The 14,475-nt window shown below is 39.4% G+C and overlaps 1 protein-coding gene across 1 annotated transcript in view; it reads right to left on the reverse strand.

The window, feature by feature from the left end:
* The window catches only part of CB4H12orf42 (chromosome B4 C12orf42 homolog), an 81,730-nt gene extending 80,037 nt beyond the window's left edge, over positions 1-1,693 (reverse strand). The window contains 1 exon segment of the mRNA XM_043564296.1: positions 1,557-1,693. Coding sequence (XP_043420231.1) covers positions 1,557-1,693 — 137 coding nt within the window.
* Between the last annotated feature and the right edge of the window lie 12,782 nt (positions 1,694-14,475).

Genomic DNA, 14,475 nt, shown 5'->3' on the forward strand with positions numbered 1-14,475 from the left:
TGGTCATCTAATGGGTATAAAGTAATATCTTACTGTGGTTTTGTTTTTGCATTTCCCTAATGGCTAATGGTGTTGAATATCTTTTTTATATGTTTATTAGCCATTTGTATAAGTTCTTCAGAGAAGTGTTTATTCAAGTCCTTTGCCGATTTTTAATCAGATTATTTGTTTTTTGTAGTTGAGTTGTAGGAATTCTTTTTTTTTTTTTTAATTTTTTTTCAACGTTTATTTATTTTGGGGACAGAGAGAGACAGAGCATGAATGGCGGAAGGGCAGAGAGAGAGGGAGACACAGAATCGGAAACAGGCTCCAGGCTCTGAGCCATCAGCCCAGAGCCCGACACGGGGCTCGAACTCACGGACCGTGAGATCGTGACCTGGCTGAAGTCGGGCGCTTAACCGACTGCGCCACCCAGGCGCCCCATGGAATTCTTTACACATTCTGGATATTAATCCCTTATCAGATAAAAATTTGCAAATATGTTCTCCTATTTTGTGGGTTGTCTTTTCATTCTCTTGATAGTGTCCTTTGATGCATAAAAGTATTTAATCTGATGAAGTCCAACTCATCTTTTCTTTTGTCGCCTGTCGTAATACCATATTTAAGAAGTCATGGCCATAAATATGGCAATGAGGGTGAATAATGAGGATTTTTTCCTGTTTTATTCTAAGAGCTTTACCTTTTTAGCTCTTACGTTTAGGTCTTTGATCCACTCTGAGCTAATTTTTATATATTGTGTAAGGTCCAATTGCATTCTTTTGCATGTGAATATCCAGTTATTCTAGCACAATTTCTTGAGAAGACTGAGCTTTCCACATTGAATGGTCTTAGCATACTTGTCAAATTATCAATTGACCATATTTGGGAGGGTTTATTTCTGGGCTGTCAGTTCTATTCCTTTGGTCTTTATGTCTGTCTTTATGACAGTACCACACTGTTTAGATTATTGTAGTTTTGTAGTAAGTTTTGAAATCAAGAAGTGTGAGCTCTCCTAATTTGTACTTTTTCAACATTGTTTTGGCTATTTGGGGTCCCTTGAAATTCCATGGATATTAGGATGATTTTTTTCTATTTCTTAAAAGAAAAAGTTGGGATTTTGATAGGGTCGCATTACATTTCTCGATCACTTTGGATAGTGGTATCATATTAGTAATGCTAAGCCTTTTGATCTATGAATGCAGATGCCTCTCCGTTTATTTGGGTCTTCTTTAATTTCTTTCAGCATTTTTAAATAATTTTCAACATATAAAACCTAAGCTTCCTTGGTTAAACTTATTCCTAAGTATGTAAATGGATACATATGTAAATAGAATTGTTTTAATTTCCTTTTCAGATTGTTTATTGCTAGCGTGCAGAAACACAACCAGTTTTTTGGTTGATTTTGTGTCCTGCAGCCTGGCTGAAGTTGTTTATTAACCCTAACTTATTTGATCCTTTTTTTTTAACGTACAACACAAACACTTTATTAACAATCACAGATCATCCCTGTGAGCCAAGTGGTCAACCCAGACATCCAGGACCCAGCCACAGGTTCGTGCAACCTCTGAGCTGCTCACTCTGGCTCCAAAAGGGTGAGCCCATATCCCTCACACATGGGGCCTTTCATGTTGCAGATGATGGAGTGTCTCCTGTCGTCCATGAACTGCATGTGCACCTGCGTGCACTGTCCCTGGAAGCCGGTCCTGCCACACATCCCTGGTGACCCAGGCCAACTTGATAGGCTGCACACAGCTCATGTCCCTGATGGTGGTGCAGCAGCGGTCGGGCAGAGAAAGCCCTAACTCTTTTGATCTTGAAATAAATCTGACTAACCGACACTGTCAAGGCACAGACACTGACAGCAGCAGCCAGACTGATGAGCTAGTAACATGCAAGGAAAGGGCAGGAAGCTCTTTCTCCTTCTGCTGCAAGTTAGAGTATTGCATGGAAGTGACGGCAGTGCGGTCTGGGCATCTGGTTCTCAGCTGTGGAGGTGTGGAGGTGACAGCAGATTATCAGCTCAGTTCTGCAGTGGACTTGGAGTCACTGTTCCTGGAAGCTCACCCTTGGATCTGGTTCCGTAGCCCTCCTGAAGATCCTGTAAACCACCCAGTTTCATTTTGCTCACTCCCTTTTCTGATTAATTGGCCAGAGTTAGCTTTTCTTGAGTGCAAATAAGAATCCTATCTGATACACTATCAACAATGGCCCATGCACCCATTCTCTGGTCCTACTTTTTCTCTATAGTACTTACCACTGTCTGACCTGTTGGTGTACTGTCTGACTTTCACACTGAAACGGAATCTCCATGAGGTCAAAGTCTTTTATTTTGTTCACTGCTAGCTGCCTAAAACCATGCCTGGTACATATTTCACTTAACGCAATTTGTTGGATGAATGAAACATCTAACTCTTGTCAACTCATTTAACACTGACAACAACTCACGTCCGTTAAAAGGCAAAACTGAGGGTGTTCATTCAGTTTCTATGCCAATGATTTCACCCTGCAATGCAACTCATACCCTATGAATCCAGGCAGAGACAATTCCTGGACACCAGCAGAGTCTCTAGTGGGACCTCCACCAGGGATGCAGATAAGCTCCTTGTGTCATTTCTGTAGGGCACTGACTTGCCAGTTATCATCTGGGCCAATTACTATTGGTTTTGGGTCTAAGCGAATGGACATTCCTCTTTCTTTCAGACTTTCATAGTGAATATTAGAAAAGCCAAACATTTCTAAAATCATCCAGGGGCCACACTTAAACGTCTGGAGAAGCACTTAGTTGAATATAAAAGGTGTCCCCAGACCATCTCAGACACAGCAGGATTAATTTCCTGCCGAAATCACACAGGAGATAGAGAACAAGCTTGCTACCATGGCATGCTGCGATGAAGACACTCCACTTCTCAAATTACTCATTCACAGAAGATCTGAAAATGTCTTCCTGTGCAAATCTTACTCACACCTGCTGAGAAACGGATGCTCTTTTCTAGGTCACAAGTGTCATGACCTGCCCTACATTTACCTTACTTCTCGCAGCCCTCAGCTCATCCACGGCATACCTACTTCCTGGCTCATTCTTAATACTTGCAATGGAAACGATGCATTCCAAGTTACTAACCTGTTTATGACCAACTCTCCTCCATGTTTTCCCATTCGAAACCACCACAGCTTGTATTCAAGCCTTGAGTTGCACATAACTTTAAAATATGTGCTTAGCGTGCAATCACTGATTTGGCTAAATGTTTAAAATGTGGAATCACTTGAAACCATACTTTCCAGAAGGCAATGCAATTTTTTCCACAAGTACCAACAGTTGTATCCCAACAATGCTATGAGGAAAAGCAAGCATTGGAAGGATGGAGTTGGTGGGAAGCTCTTTGGATGGAATCCCCTTTCCATCCCCATGCCTTGAGGAGGGACGCAACAACTGAGGCTGACTCCAAACCCTGTAGAACAAATCCCATCCAGTGTGGGGTTACATGCTGGGAAACAAGACCAGTGGAAGTGGTGGTACAGATGGGGGAGCTTGCAAAGCAAAGCAAGGTCATGCTAGAAACAACAGCTAAACACAGCAGTAGAAAATCAGGGACAAAGGCTCACCAGACTATCTCTAGCACCAGCAGAGTGCCCAGCTCATTCACTCATTTATTCGGCAAATACCAACTGAGCATCTAATATGTATCAGGCGTCCAACCAAAAGTAAGGAGATACAACCAAAAGTAAAACAAATAGCCTACACCCTGCCCTTACAAAGTTTACATTCTAGCACATAGCAGGCCTTGAATCAATATTTGTTGAATTAATCAGTTGAAGAAAATGGCTGTGTTAGCACTTCTCTTTTTTCTAGTATAATGTCTTCATCCACCACATTACAGGGTAAAAAAAAAAAAAAAATGATGATCTCAAATGGGTTGTCAAGAAGTTGGCCAAAATATTTGAAATTTAGTAAGAAGACTTACTGAAGACTTTATATAAAGATTTTATACCTGTTTTAACAATGACCCTTGTGTATATAATATTTCTTGGCACATTAATTAAAGGTAGTATGAAATGATCATGATCAGACATGAAAAAATAATACTCACTTTGACTTTGGTCCCATTTATTTTTAAATTTGATGGGATACGTATTTTATAATATATTTATAATATAGTTATAACATTCCAATGAATGGAGTAGAATATGTTACATAAATAAATATAAATATATTGGAAATGGGAACTTTTCTTTCATTGCTAAGAGTTTGCAATTAAAATTTGGACACAGTTATTTTAGATCCTTGGGCACAGACTAGCAGGTGGGTAATTTCAAATCCATTCACCGAGGAGAGCACCAGCCCTGCATGTCCCTCCAGACCAGGCTCTGCTGGTTCTGAGGCAAGTGGGGCCAAGCCCTGAAAGAAGGGAGGGAGCAAAGTGCATTCCAGGTAGGCAGAACAATAAGTGCAAAGGGACTAGGAGGGAAGTATCCACGAAGGGCTCAAGTCGTGAATGGCTGGAGAGAAAAGGGTAAGTGACAAGGTCAGAAGGGTAGTGGGGCCCAGACTGCATAGCATCTTGGAGTCATAATAAAGACTTCGGATTTTATTGGAAGTGAAATCGAAGACCATTGGCCGTTTGTGAACAGAAGATGATATGATCTGTGTATATTTTGGGAAACATTAATAAGTCCTTAAGTCCATCTTTGACCTGGAATATATTTTTACCACCATCTGTCTGATTTGTGAGTCTACATCTCAAATGACTCTGAACTGGGAAGGGACAGCAAAGTCGTATAAATTTATCCCCTGAATGACACTATCTATCACACTAAACATGGAGTTAATTCTATAACTTGATTTTTCCACTCAGCATTAGGTTATTGAGATTTATCCTTGATGATATATGTAGTTTTCATTCATTCCTCTAAGCTACTTGCAGTAGTTTACTGTATAAATAGACCACAATGTATTTATCCATTCTCTCGTTAATGGACATATGTCCTTTCAATCTTCTATTATCCAAAATCAATGCAACAGAACTATGTGTCTGCTTGACTACACTTAGTCTCAAATTTCACACTTGAGGGGACATGGTTGAGTCAAAGGTGTTTGTGGAATATACAACTGTGTTGGATCCTGAAAACACTCTCCAAAGTGATTCTGCAACAGTGGGTATGAGCATTTCTCTACACCTCTGCCAACACTTGTTATCAACAAACTTTTTAGCTCATGTCAACTGATGAATATGAAATGATCCTTAATTATGGTTTTTATCTGCATTTCCCTCAACACTAGCAAGCATGAGCATTTGTTTGCACACTTATTGGATATTAGGTTTCCTCTTTGTGAATTGTCAATTCATATCCTTTGCTCATTTTCCAACCTCATTACCTACCTTCCTCTTACCAACTGCTAGGAATTCTCCATAAATGCTAGATACCAATCTCCTGTTAGTATTTGCTTTTCCAGTATTTATCATTAACTTATAACTTGTCTTTTGGCTTTTATTATAAATATTGGTGAATAAAACATTTTAATTTTAATGTAGTAAACATATCGATGTACTTTTAAAGTTTGTGCTTTGTATGTATGCCTTGTTTAACAAATCCTTCCTAAGGGTTTAAGGTCACAAAAGTGTTTTTTATTTTCTTCTAAAAGTTATTCCTTTCACGTTTAAGTCTTAAACTCATGCCAAATTTACTTTTCTTTCTTTCTTTCTTTCTTTCTTTCTTTCTTTCTTTCTTTCTTTCTTTTTTTGAGAGAATGCAAGCAGGGGAGGAGTAGGGGAGTGAGAGAAACAGAACAAGAGAGAGAGAGAGAGAATCCCAAACAAGCTTCATGTTCGGTATGGAGCCCTAGACAGGGCTCGATCTCATGACCCTGGGATAATGACCTGAGCCGAAATCAAGAGTCAGATGCTCAACTGACTGAGTCACCCAGGAACCCTCCAAATTTACTTTGCTATATAGTGTGAAATAGGCATTTAATTTCACTTTTTTTGTGTAGGAATGGTCAGTTGTCCAGATCCATTAATTAGGTAGTACTTCCATTCTCCATTAGTCTCTAATGTCCCTTCTTTCACACATCAGATTTATGTATTCTATTATATTCCATCAACTTATGCTTGAGCCAATAGCTCATTGTCTTATTGTAGCTTTATAAAAAATTTTGATATCTGGTCAGATAAGCTCCCATATCTTATTCTTCATAATTCTTTCTTCTCTTAGCCTTTTATCTTTCATGTAACTTGTAGGATCAGCTCTTTAACTTCATCAAAGTACCATGATAATCTTTTCATTCATTAGCATAGCATCCCTTCCTGTATTCAGACCCTCATTGTATATCCTTAAGTAATGCTTTGTACTTTCATCCTTGTAGGTCTTACAAACATTTTGTTAGGTTTTTTCCAAAGTAATTTATACTTTTGGTTTTAATAATTTATAAGTTTTAGTAATATGAGTATAATTTTAGATTTTGAGGGTACATAATAGATATTATCTTTTTTTCCAAAAAAGTCTTACACCTCTTTTTTTTTTTTCCTTGTATTTCATTGCCTTGGGCCCCCAGGACATTTTTGAATAGAAGCAAAGATAGTAAACATTCTTGTTTTCCCTTACTTTTTTTTAATTAAATTTTTTTAACGTTTATTTATTTTTGAGAGAAAGAGACAGAGCCCGAGAGGGAGAGGGAGACACAGAATCAGAAGCAGGCTTCAGGCTCTGAGCTGTCAACACAGAGTCTGACAAGGGGCTCAAATTCACGATCAGTGAAATCATGACCTGAGCTGAAGTTGGATGCTTAACCAACTGAGCCACCCAGGAGCCCCTTGTTTTCCCTTACTTTAATGAAGATGTTTCCAAAAACACACCGTTAAATCTAATTATTTTTTCTGTAGATTTTTATAGATTTTTTCAAGTTAGGGAGGTTCCCTTCTATTTCCAGTATTCTAAAAAGATTTTTTCCTCTCATAAATTAATGCTGAAGTATCTACTGGGATGGTTCTATGACTTTACTCTGTAAATCTATTAATATGTATTTCACAAATTGATGCTTTGACATGAAACTATTCTTGCATCCCTAGAATAAATTCTACTTGGTATTTTATTGTATACGTTGCTGAATATAATTTGGCTAGCTCTTAATTTAATATTCTTCATAAATGAGATTGAGCCATAGTTTATCTCATTTTATTTTAAATGTTTTGCTAGCTTCAAAAATTAACTCAGGGGGCTTTTTCTCTTTCTCCAAATAAGGATGATCTCACATTTGAAATTTTAATAAAACTCAGCTACAAAACTCTTAGCATGCTATTTTTGAGGGTATGGAAATTTCTGAATATTGACTCAGTAGTGTGTTTTTAATTGTTGACACAAGTTATTTATATAGTATTGACTCTGGATTTTATAAGTCTCCATTGTATTTGTACTTATATCTGCCTTTTCATTCATAATATTGTTTCTCTTTTTTTTTCTAGATCAGTCTTGCTTGGATTATCTCATTTATACACCCCTTCCAATAAATAACAGTCTTTTGGCTTTTTAAATTATCTTTAGTTGCATTTGTTTTCTATTTTGGTGATTTTTTCTTCTTACTTTGATTAGTTCCTTCTTTCTGCTCCCTTTGAATTCATTTTGTTGTCTGAGTTACTCTTAAGTTGAATTCCTCACTCTTTAATTTTCAACCTCCATTCTTCTCTAATATGACATTTAAGGCATAAATCTATCCCCTAAGAACCAGTTTAGCTACATCTCACGTTTTTAAAATTATTATTATTCAATCCTGAGTATTTTCGTTCTTTTCCGTCATTATTTCTTCTTTGACCTATGAATCATTCCAACATAATTATTTTTGGGAGCCATATTGTGGGTCATATTTTTATTATTTATTTCTGGGGCAGATACTGTTAGGCACCTACCCTCACATTCTTTCTCTGCTCTTCCTCTGTAATAGAGCACTAGTTTGAACCCACAATGTGCCCAGTTAGTGGACATTCCCTCACCTCTCTTGCAGTGAGGTCTGACCATGAGACTAAGTTCTAACTAACATGACATTAACTACTAAGCATCTCAAGCTTAGCATTCTCCACATGCAACCACTGATGATTGCCACCAAAAATCTATTCTCAAGATTCCTACCACCTCCACTATCATGCACCCTTTTTTTGAGGCAAAAATCCAAAAGCCTTCCCTGATTATTCTTTTCTTCACACCCCACATTCGATCATGATGTCTTATTAGCTCCACTACCAAAATATTTCTCAAGTCTAACCACCTCCTCCAACTCATTCAACTGCTACAAACCTAGTCCTAGTCACCATCTCCCCTCTCTGGAATATTCCAGTAACTTCTTTATTGAATTCAAGGTCTCCTATTTCCCTAAAATTCATCCTGTATTCAGTGCCCAGTGAACTTTAAGAAGTTCAGATTATTTCTTCTGCTATAAAATAAACTCTCATTATGGCTTCTGCCTTGCATGTGGTAGACAAACTCCTTTCATCGGCCATGAGGCCCCGTGTGATCTAGTGGCTCCTGCTACCATCTCATCCACTCCTTTGCTCTCCACTACAGTGCGTTCACATCCTGTCCACTCTTCAATGTGCTAAGCCCAGTCCGTCTCAGGTTGCTCTTTCTGCTTTAAATAGTGTGCCTCCAAGAACTTTCTGCCGACCAGGATGTCACCTGGGTGTCTCTCTCTCATAGTTCTGGACGAGGCTCAAATATCACCTCTTTGCAAAGTCTACCCAGACCACCTTACCCTCGCTAAGGCCACATCCTCCCTGCCACCCATTTAATCTTTGACCTGATTACCCCAATTTACCTTCTTCACAGCATTGCAGTTTTCACTCCCTGCAATTACTTGATTTATTTTTTGTTTGTTTGCTAATTTTCCATTGTTTATATTCCTCCTTATCTGACAGGCTCTTAGAAGGTAAAGAGTTTTTCTTTACTGTTGCTTTCAGAACAGACTCCTGACCAAAGGCAGCCAGTATATGTAATATATAATGTGTAAAATTAGAATACACACATATACAATATGGACCATTTGATCTATAATATATGGCCATATATTAGACAGGATGCCCAACCTATTATATAAGGTATGTTATATACAATATATAATGTGCAACGCACAATATAGAACACATAATATATAATAGGTAATAAAGCATATAATAGTCAATATAAAACAGACAATGACAAATAATAGGAAAATCTTTTAAAGACACAAATCTTAAAATGTTCTAGTCCTATTCTAGAATTCCTCTGAAGTCACACAAACGTGGAAAGAAAAAAGGGGAAGAGAAAAAGAGGGGATGAAACAATCTGAAAGAGGATCCAGCTGGTGCCAAGCCCCTGACCTCACGGTGGCCCAGTGCTCACTTCAGCTGCAGGAAGAAGAGGGCGGTATGTGCCCAGGTGGCACCTGTCTGTAAGCTTGAGAGGCCTTACATGTCTGTACTATAAGCTAATTAACAACCTCCGATCCTCACTGTGACTTGCGTCACTGCTTGTCAAGTGAATGGGCCTGTGGTCCCCTCCCACAAAGCTTTGCCTCCTTGGAGCTTTAAGGTACTAGTGGTGGAATGACAGCAGTGCAGGGACTCTCTCGGGGTCTCTTCCGTCCTCAACACAGTCCATACTGGGACTCATGGAATCCTTTAGTTGCAAAGGTTCTTAAGAGGTCAACTGCCTGAAATTCAAATGGAAAAATAAGGGATGAAACGGCATACTTCAGGTGCCTTATTTGTCTAGATTCCTGTGCTTGCTGTTTAGTGGTGTAGAAGAACAGTTAGAAAACCAGAGCATGTTTTTCAACTAGGTTATGTTTCTCCTCTTCCCTCTGGTCTTTTTCCTTACTCTTAAAATATGATGTCCCGCATCCCTGGATTTCTGCCCTTGAATCCTATTTGCAGTCCCCATATGGTACTTTTCAGCAAGCAGGAATTCAGAGCTTGGGATGTCATCAGTGTCAGTGAGCTCTGTGGTCTTCTCCAAAAGACATTGCCATTCCCTCTGTGGTAAATAGGAAGGAAAGGAAGGCAACTGGAGCCCCTAGGATGTAAATTTAAGTGCTGGCTGAAAGGTTCTTTCTCTCCCAATCCTGCTTTTGTAAACACAGCTCTGGTAGGTTGAAACCTGGGAAGCTACCACAGCTCCATGACAACTGGACAGGCCAGCCATGGTGACCATCTCCATGTGCACACTGCAGTCATTTATAGGCATGCATAGGCACGCTGCAGCAACACTCACTGTGGCTTTCACCGTGAGGAGAGCGCTAGGAACCAGTGGGTACAAGGTGGGATGGGGGAGAACATCACTAACCAGTCAGCCTTTTGCATGATGAATGAACTCAATTGTTTATTTTTATTGCTTATTTTAGATAGAACTCTTGTCCTAGTTTCTGCACATTGTGCCACGGACAAGCACTGCACATACACCTGATGCGCTGTGATTCCTAGTTGTTTGATACAAGCCAGTTGTTTTATCAAATGAATGTTATTTTCTCAGGATACATATCTGTGTATACAGGATAAAAAGGTAGTGTAAATCCCAGACAGAGATCCAAAGTTCCATAGGATGTGTTTCAATATTCTCCTTATTTTGAAATAAAAAAAAATCCTTCCCAGCTAAAAAGTAAAAAAAAAAGAAAAAAACAGATATAAAGGAACATAGTTTCCCATGTATCAAGCAACTGAACCCCAAACAATTAAACTCCACAGTCCCCCTCTGCTAACTCACATCTGCATGGGAGAGGGCTGCATGTCTCACCATGGGAATATAGCAAAAGGGGATTTCTGAAAGATTTGCTACAAGGCACTTAGTATCACTTCAGTAATTTTCACAAAGATATATTTCCATTCCTGAGATGATTTTTAGGTAGATTATAAGCTAATTCATTTGAACAATGGCTCTTCATTTGTTGAGTACTTGATATTGTCCAGAACACTGTGCTAGGGGCTGGGGGATCAACCATGAAGGCAGACAGACACAAATCCCTACCTTCAAAAGTCCAGAAGTAAACACAGGTAGTGGCTAAAGAATAAAACAAATAAATGCAAATTTTCAACTGTGACAAATGCATGAATGAGAAAGACAAAGTATTTTAAGAACATTATACTGTATTAGGATGAAATAGATTTAAACATTTACATCCTTTGCCGGGAGGCTTTGAAGTACTTCCCGCTTGAGTAAATGAAGAATGTTTCTTTGTCTCATTGATGTGGAGCTAAGCCCTGTGACTTGCTCTAGCCAGTGAGATGAGCAGAGGCTTTAAATGCACATGCAGAGTTTGCCTTGGCCCCTTGTGTTTCCGTCTTAGCGAGAAAAAAAACATGCCCGAAGTAGTTACTTTTCCTAGACCCAGGAGACAAATGTAACAGACTAGACCCCAACCCACAGCCTTGAGGCGATCCCAGCTGAGCCCAGCAGAGCCAAGCCCAACATGCAGACCAGGGAACATAAATAAGAAACAAATGCCTCATGCTGAAAAATCGCTGATTTTGGAGTTGTTTGTTATGCAGAATGATCAGAGCAGAAACCTGACTGATACAAATATACACACAATAGGTCCACTCAGGAGTCAGAAGAGGTACCCCTGAGGATGTGACAAAGGTAGGGAATCTTGTAATTTTAATATTAAAATACCAAACCTTAATAAGATAACATCAGGATTTATTTTCATACTTTTGCTCTTCAATTTAATACTATTTTTGTTGAATTAGTCACAATCTTCAGGGTTCTTGACCTTTTTTTGGTGGTTAATATATTGCTAAAATTGTGCCTCAGCCTTTTATTGGCCTGAGGAGCCCGTTGTCATGATAACAATACCTTAACAGACCTATTACCAGGACACTGGCAAATGTCTAGACACCATAAAAGCAATAGTCTACCACTTCCTTTCCTTGAGGAGATTAGAGTCCAAGGCAGAAGCTAGAACCCAAAGAACCACACGAAATTTCAATACTACTGGATGTGATGAAGGAGAGCCACGTGGAGTACAGACATGCGTGCAGCCAAGGAGTGTGGATTATGCAGATCTGGCTGGTGGAGAGCAGAACCTCAAAAAGAGACAAAACCGAAAGAGACAGGGATGTCTCTGAGATCAAAGTACCACGACTAAAGGAAGGTGACAAGAGAAGTAGAAGAAGGTTCCAGATGGAAGAAGAAAGAAAGAAGATTGAAAGAGACTGGGGAGCATCACAAGATTCCAGAGCACTGACAATGACTGGTACTGTGTGTCACACTTGTACTTCCTGGCAGGTGTAATGGGGGGCATCGGGCCACACTTATTTGTCTTCCCACAAAGCCAGGATCCCTGGCATCAGCTCTGTGCCAGGTAAACGGTAAGCATCCAATCAATCGTTTTAAAGAATGCAGATGGACTTTATTATGATCCCAAAAGGAGTCACAGAGCACAAGAGCTAGAAGGGATACTACATCCCCAACATCCTTATTTGACAGATGAGGAAACCACACGAGTCCACCTAAGCACGTAGAGACAAAAGTCTGGGCTCTGTGTTTAGGTCCACACGTAATCCCCTGTTCAGTAATCAGCACACAAATGGCCGTCAAAACCCAGAAGTCAAGTTTTCTTAAGAAAGTAACCCCACATCTGTGGGGAAAGGAAGGGGTCTCACAAAACAAGAATCGCCAGGTGGAGAGTAAGGCCCATCTCCACGATGTGTACCTCCATTCTCCTCCTCAGTGGACTTCTTACCACTCATTCCAACCCTATCTGGTAGTCTTCTGAGTAGAGATAACCCTTGTCCACGGTGGTCAGCACCAAGCACTAAATGCTGTCCCAAACCACACTACTATGCACACTTCTTATTTCAGTGGAGATTTCTTGTGTCACTGCTCTGAGTTATATGGTAGCACAAGTAGGTGGCATCATTCAGAGTGTAAAGCAAACAATACCTCTTAAGGTTGTTCAGTGCACCACCTAAACACCTGTACACAGCAATCCTGAGATTTTTGCTCTCCAAACAATAAGGCTTCATGATAACCAACAGGCTATCTATGACAGTCCAAGGAAATCATGTGCATTCTGACTGTTCCATTTTATAGGAGGCTCCTTCTAAAGGGTAAAGGCACCCATACGCAGAAAGAAGAATCAGGGATTGGGGTTATCTGATTTCTTAGAAAAGCTTTATCTTAAACTTTTAAGCAAGCCTATAATGCAGGTAGGATTTCTTTGTAAACAAAAACACTATTGTAATCAACAAGCAAAAAAAAAAATGTCTTGAAAGAATAAAGGAGCTGGGATATTCATTGCCAGTCATTAACCTGATTTTCTAATGAATATGGCATTAGGCATTCATTAACAATCATTTGTGTTTATGTTGAACAGTGGATGTATAATGAAGGTTGGAAAATGAAAGCAAAATTAAACCAGGGAATTTTGGACAGTTATAAAGCAATTAACTTGTTTGGCAGTAATTACACATTGAAAGCTAAATCAAGTGCATTTAGAAAGCCACAAGAGTCGCCACATAAACCAGAGGTGCTTTGCTCTAAAATAATAGAAAAACCTCTCTTTCTTTCAAAATGAAAGAGAAAGGCAAAAGTATGGTATAAATGACAAACAAGGCCCAGGTCTAATGAAAAGAAATACGGTTACAGCCCATATGTTAGGGAAGAGGCAAGTTACTGAAAAATAGGACAGCTCAGCTAATTAAAAGAAAGAAAGAAAACCCTTTTGTAACAACAATGATGTGAAAACAGGTGGTACGTGCTGGAGAGTTCAAGTTTTTGTTCTGTTTGCGCACAGAGGCATGCACATAGATGCACACGTACACCCACACACCGTCTACATAATTGAAATAGCTATTAGATGTGTGAACAGTAAAACCTGAATCCATAGTCAGGTTCTTGGACAGCCACTACATCTCAGGAGTTACCAGGTCTCTGTCACTGACAATCTTGCAACTTGATTCCCCCAGCGTTTGACTATAGTCCTTTATTCAATCTAAAGGTCCATCGTTGAATGCACTCAGGAAAGAGAAGAAAAATGAGGTTCAATGGTAGGTATAATGAATGAACCGCCCCAGGGAAAAATCAGGACTGAACTAGAGAAGAGACAAAGCAAGTAAACCCAAGATTCCACGTGGCCCCAACACTCATAATGAGAAACTTTGCTCCAAAACTACATTTGGAATCCAATAAAGCTTTCAAGATGAATTTTCTCAGAACTTTCGATCCTATAAGAGTTAGCCAAGACATACTACAGAGGTGTTGTTTGGTTTAGTTTTTTCTTTCCAAGGGCTACAATCTATGACTAGGCTGGAGGACCTAGTCTTCAGATGAGCCCAAAGATCTGAGCCAAAGCAAAAAGTTTTCCAGACTGGAGTCTTGAACATGTTCACGGAAAAGATCTGAAGATTCATGAGCCCTTCCCATATGACAAATACCTTCGCAAACAGGGGTTGTGGGCGCTTGAGGGTTAGTAACCAAAAGAAAGGTTCCCAGGGGGATCTATAAAGGGCAGCTGGCTTTGTGGAAACATTTGCAAAG

The sequence above is a fragment of the Prionailurus bengalensis genome, chromosome B4 (assembly GCF_016509475.1).
Source record: "Prionailurus bengalensis isolate Pbe53 chromosome B4, Fcat_Pben_1.1_paternal_pri, whole genome shotgun sequence".
Lineage (NCBI taxonomy): Eukaryota > Metazoa > Chordata > Mammalia > Carnivora > Felidae > Prionailurus > Prionailurus bengalensis.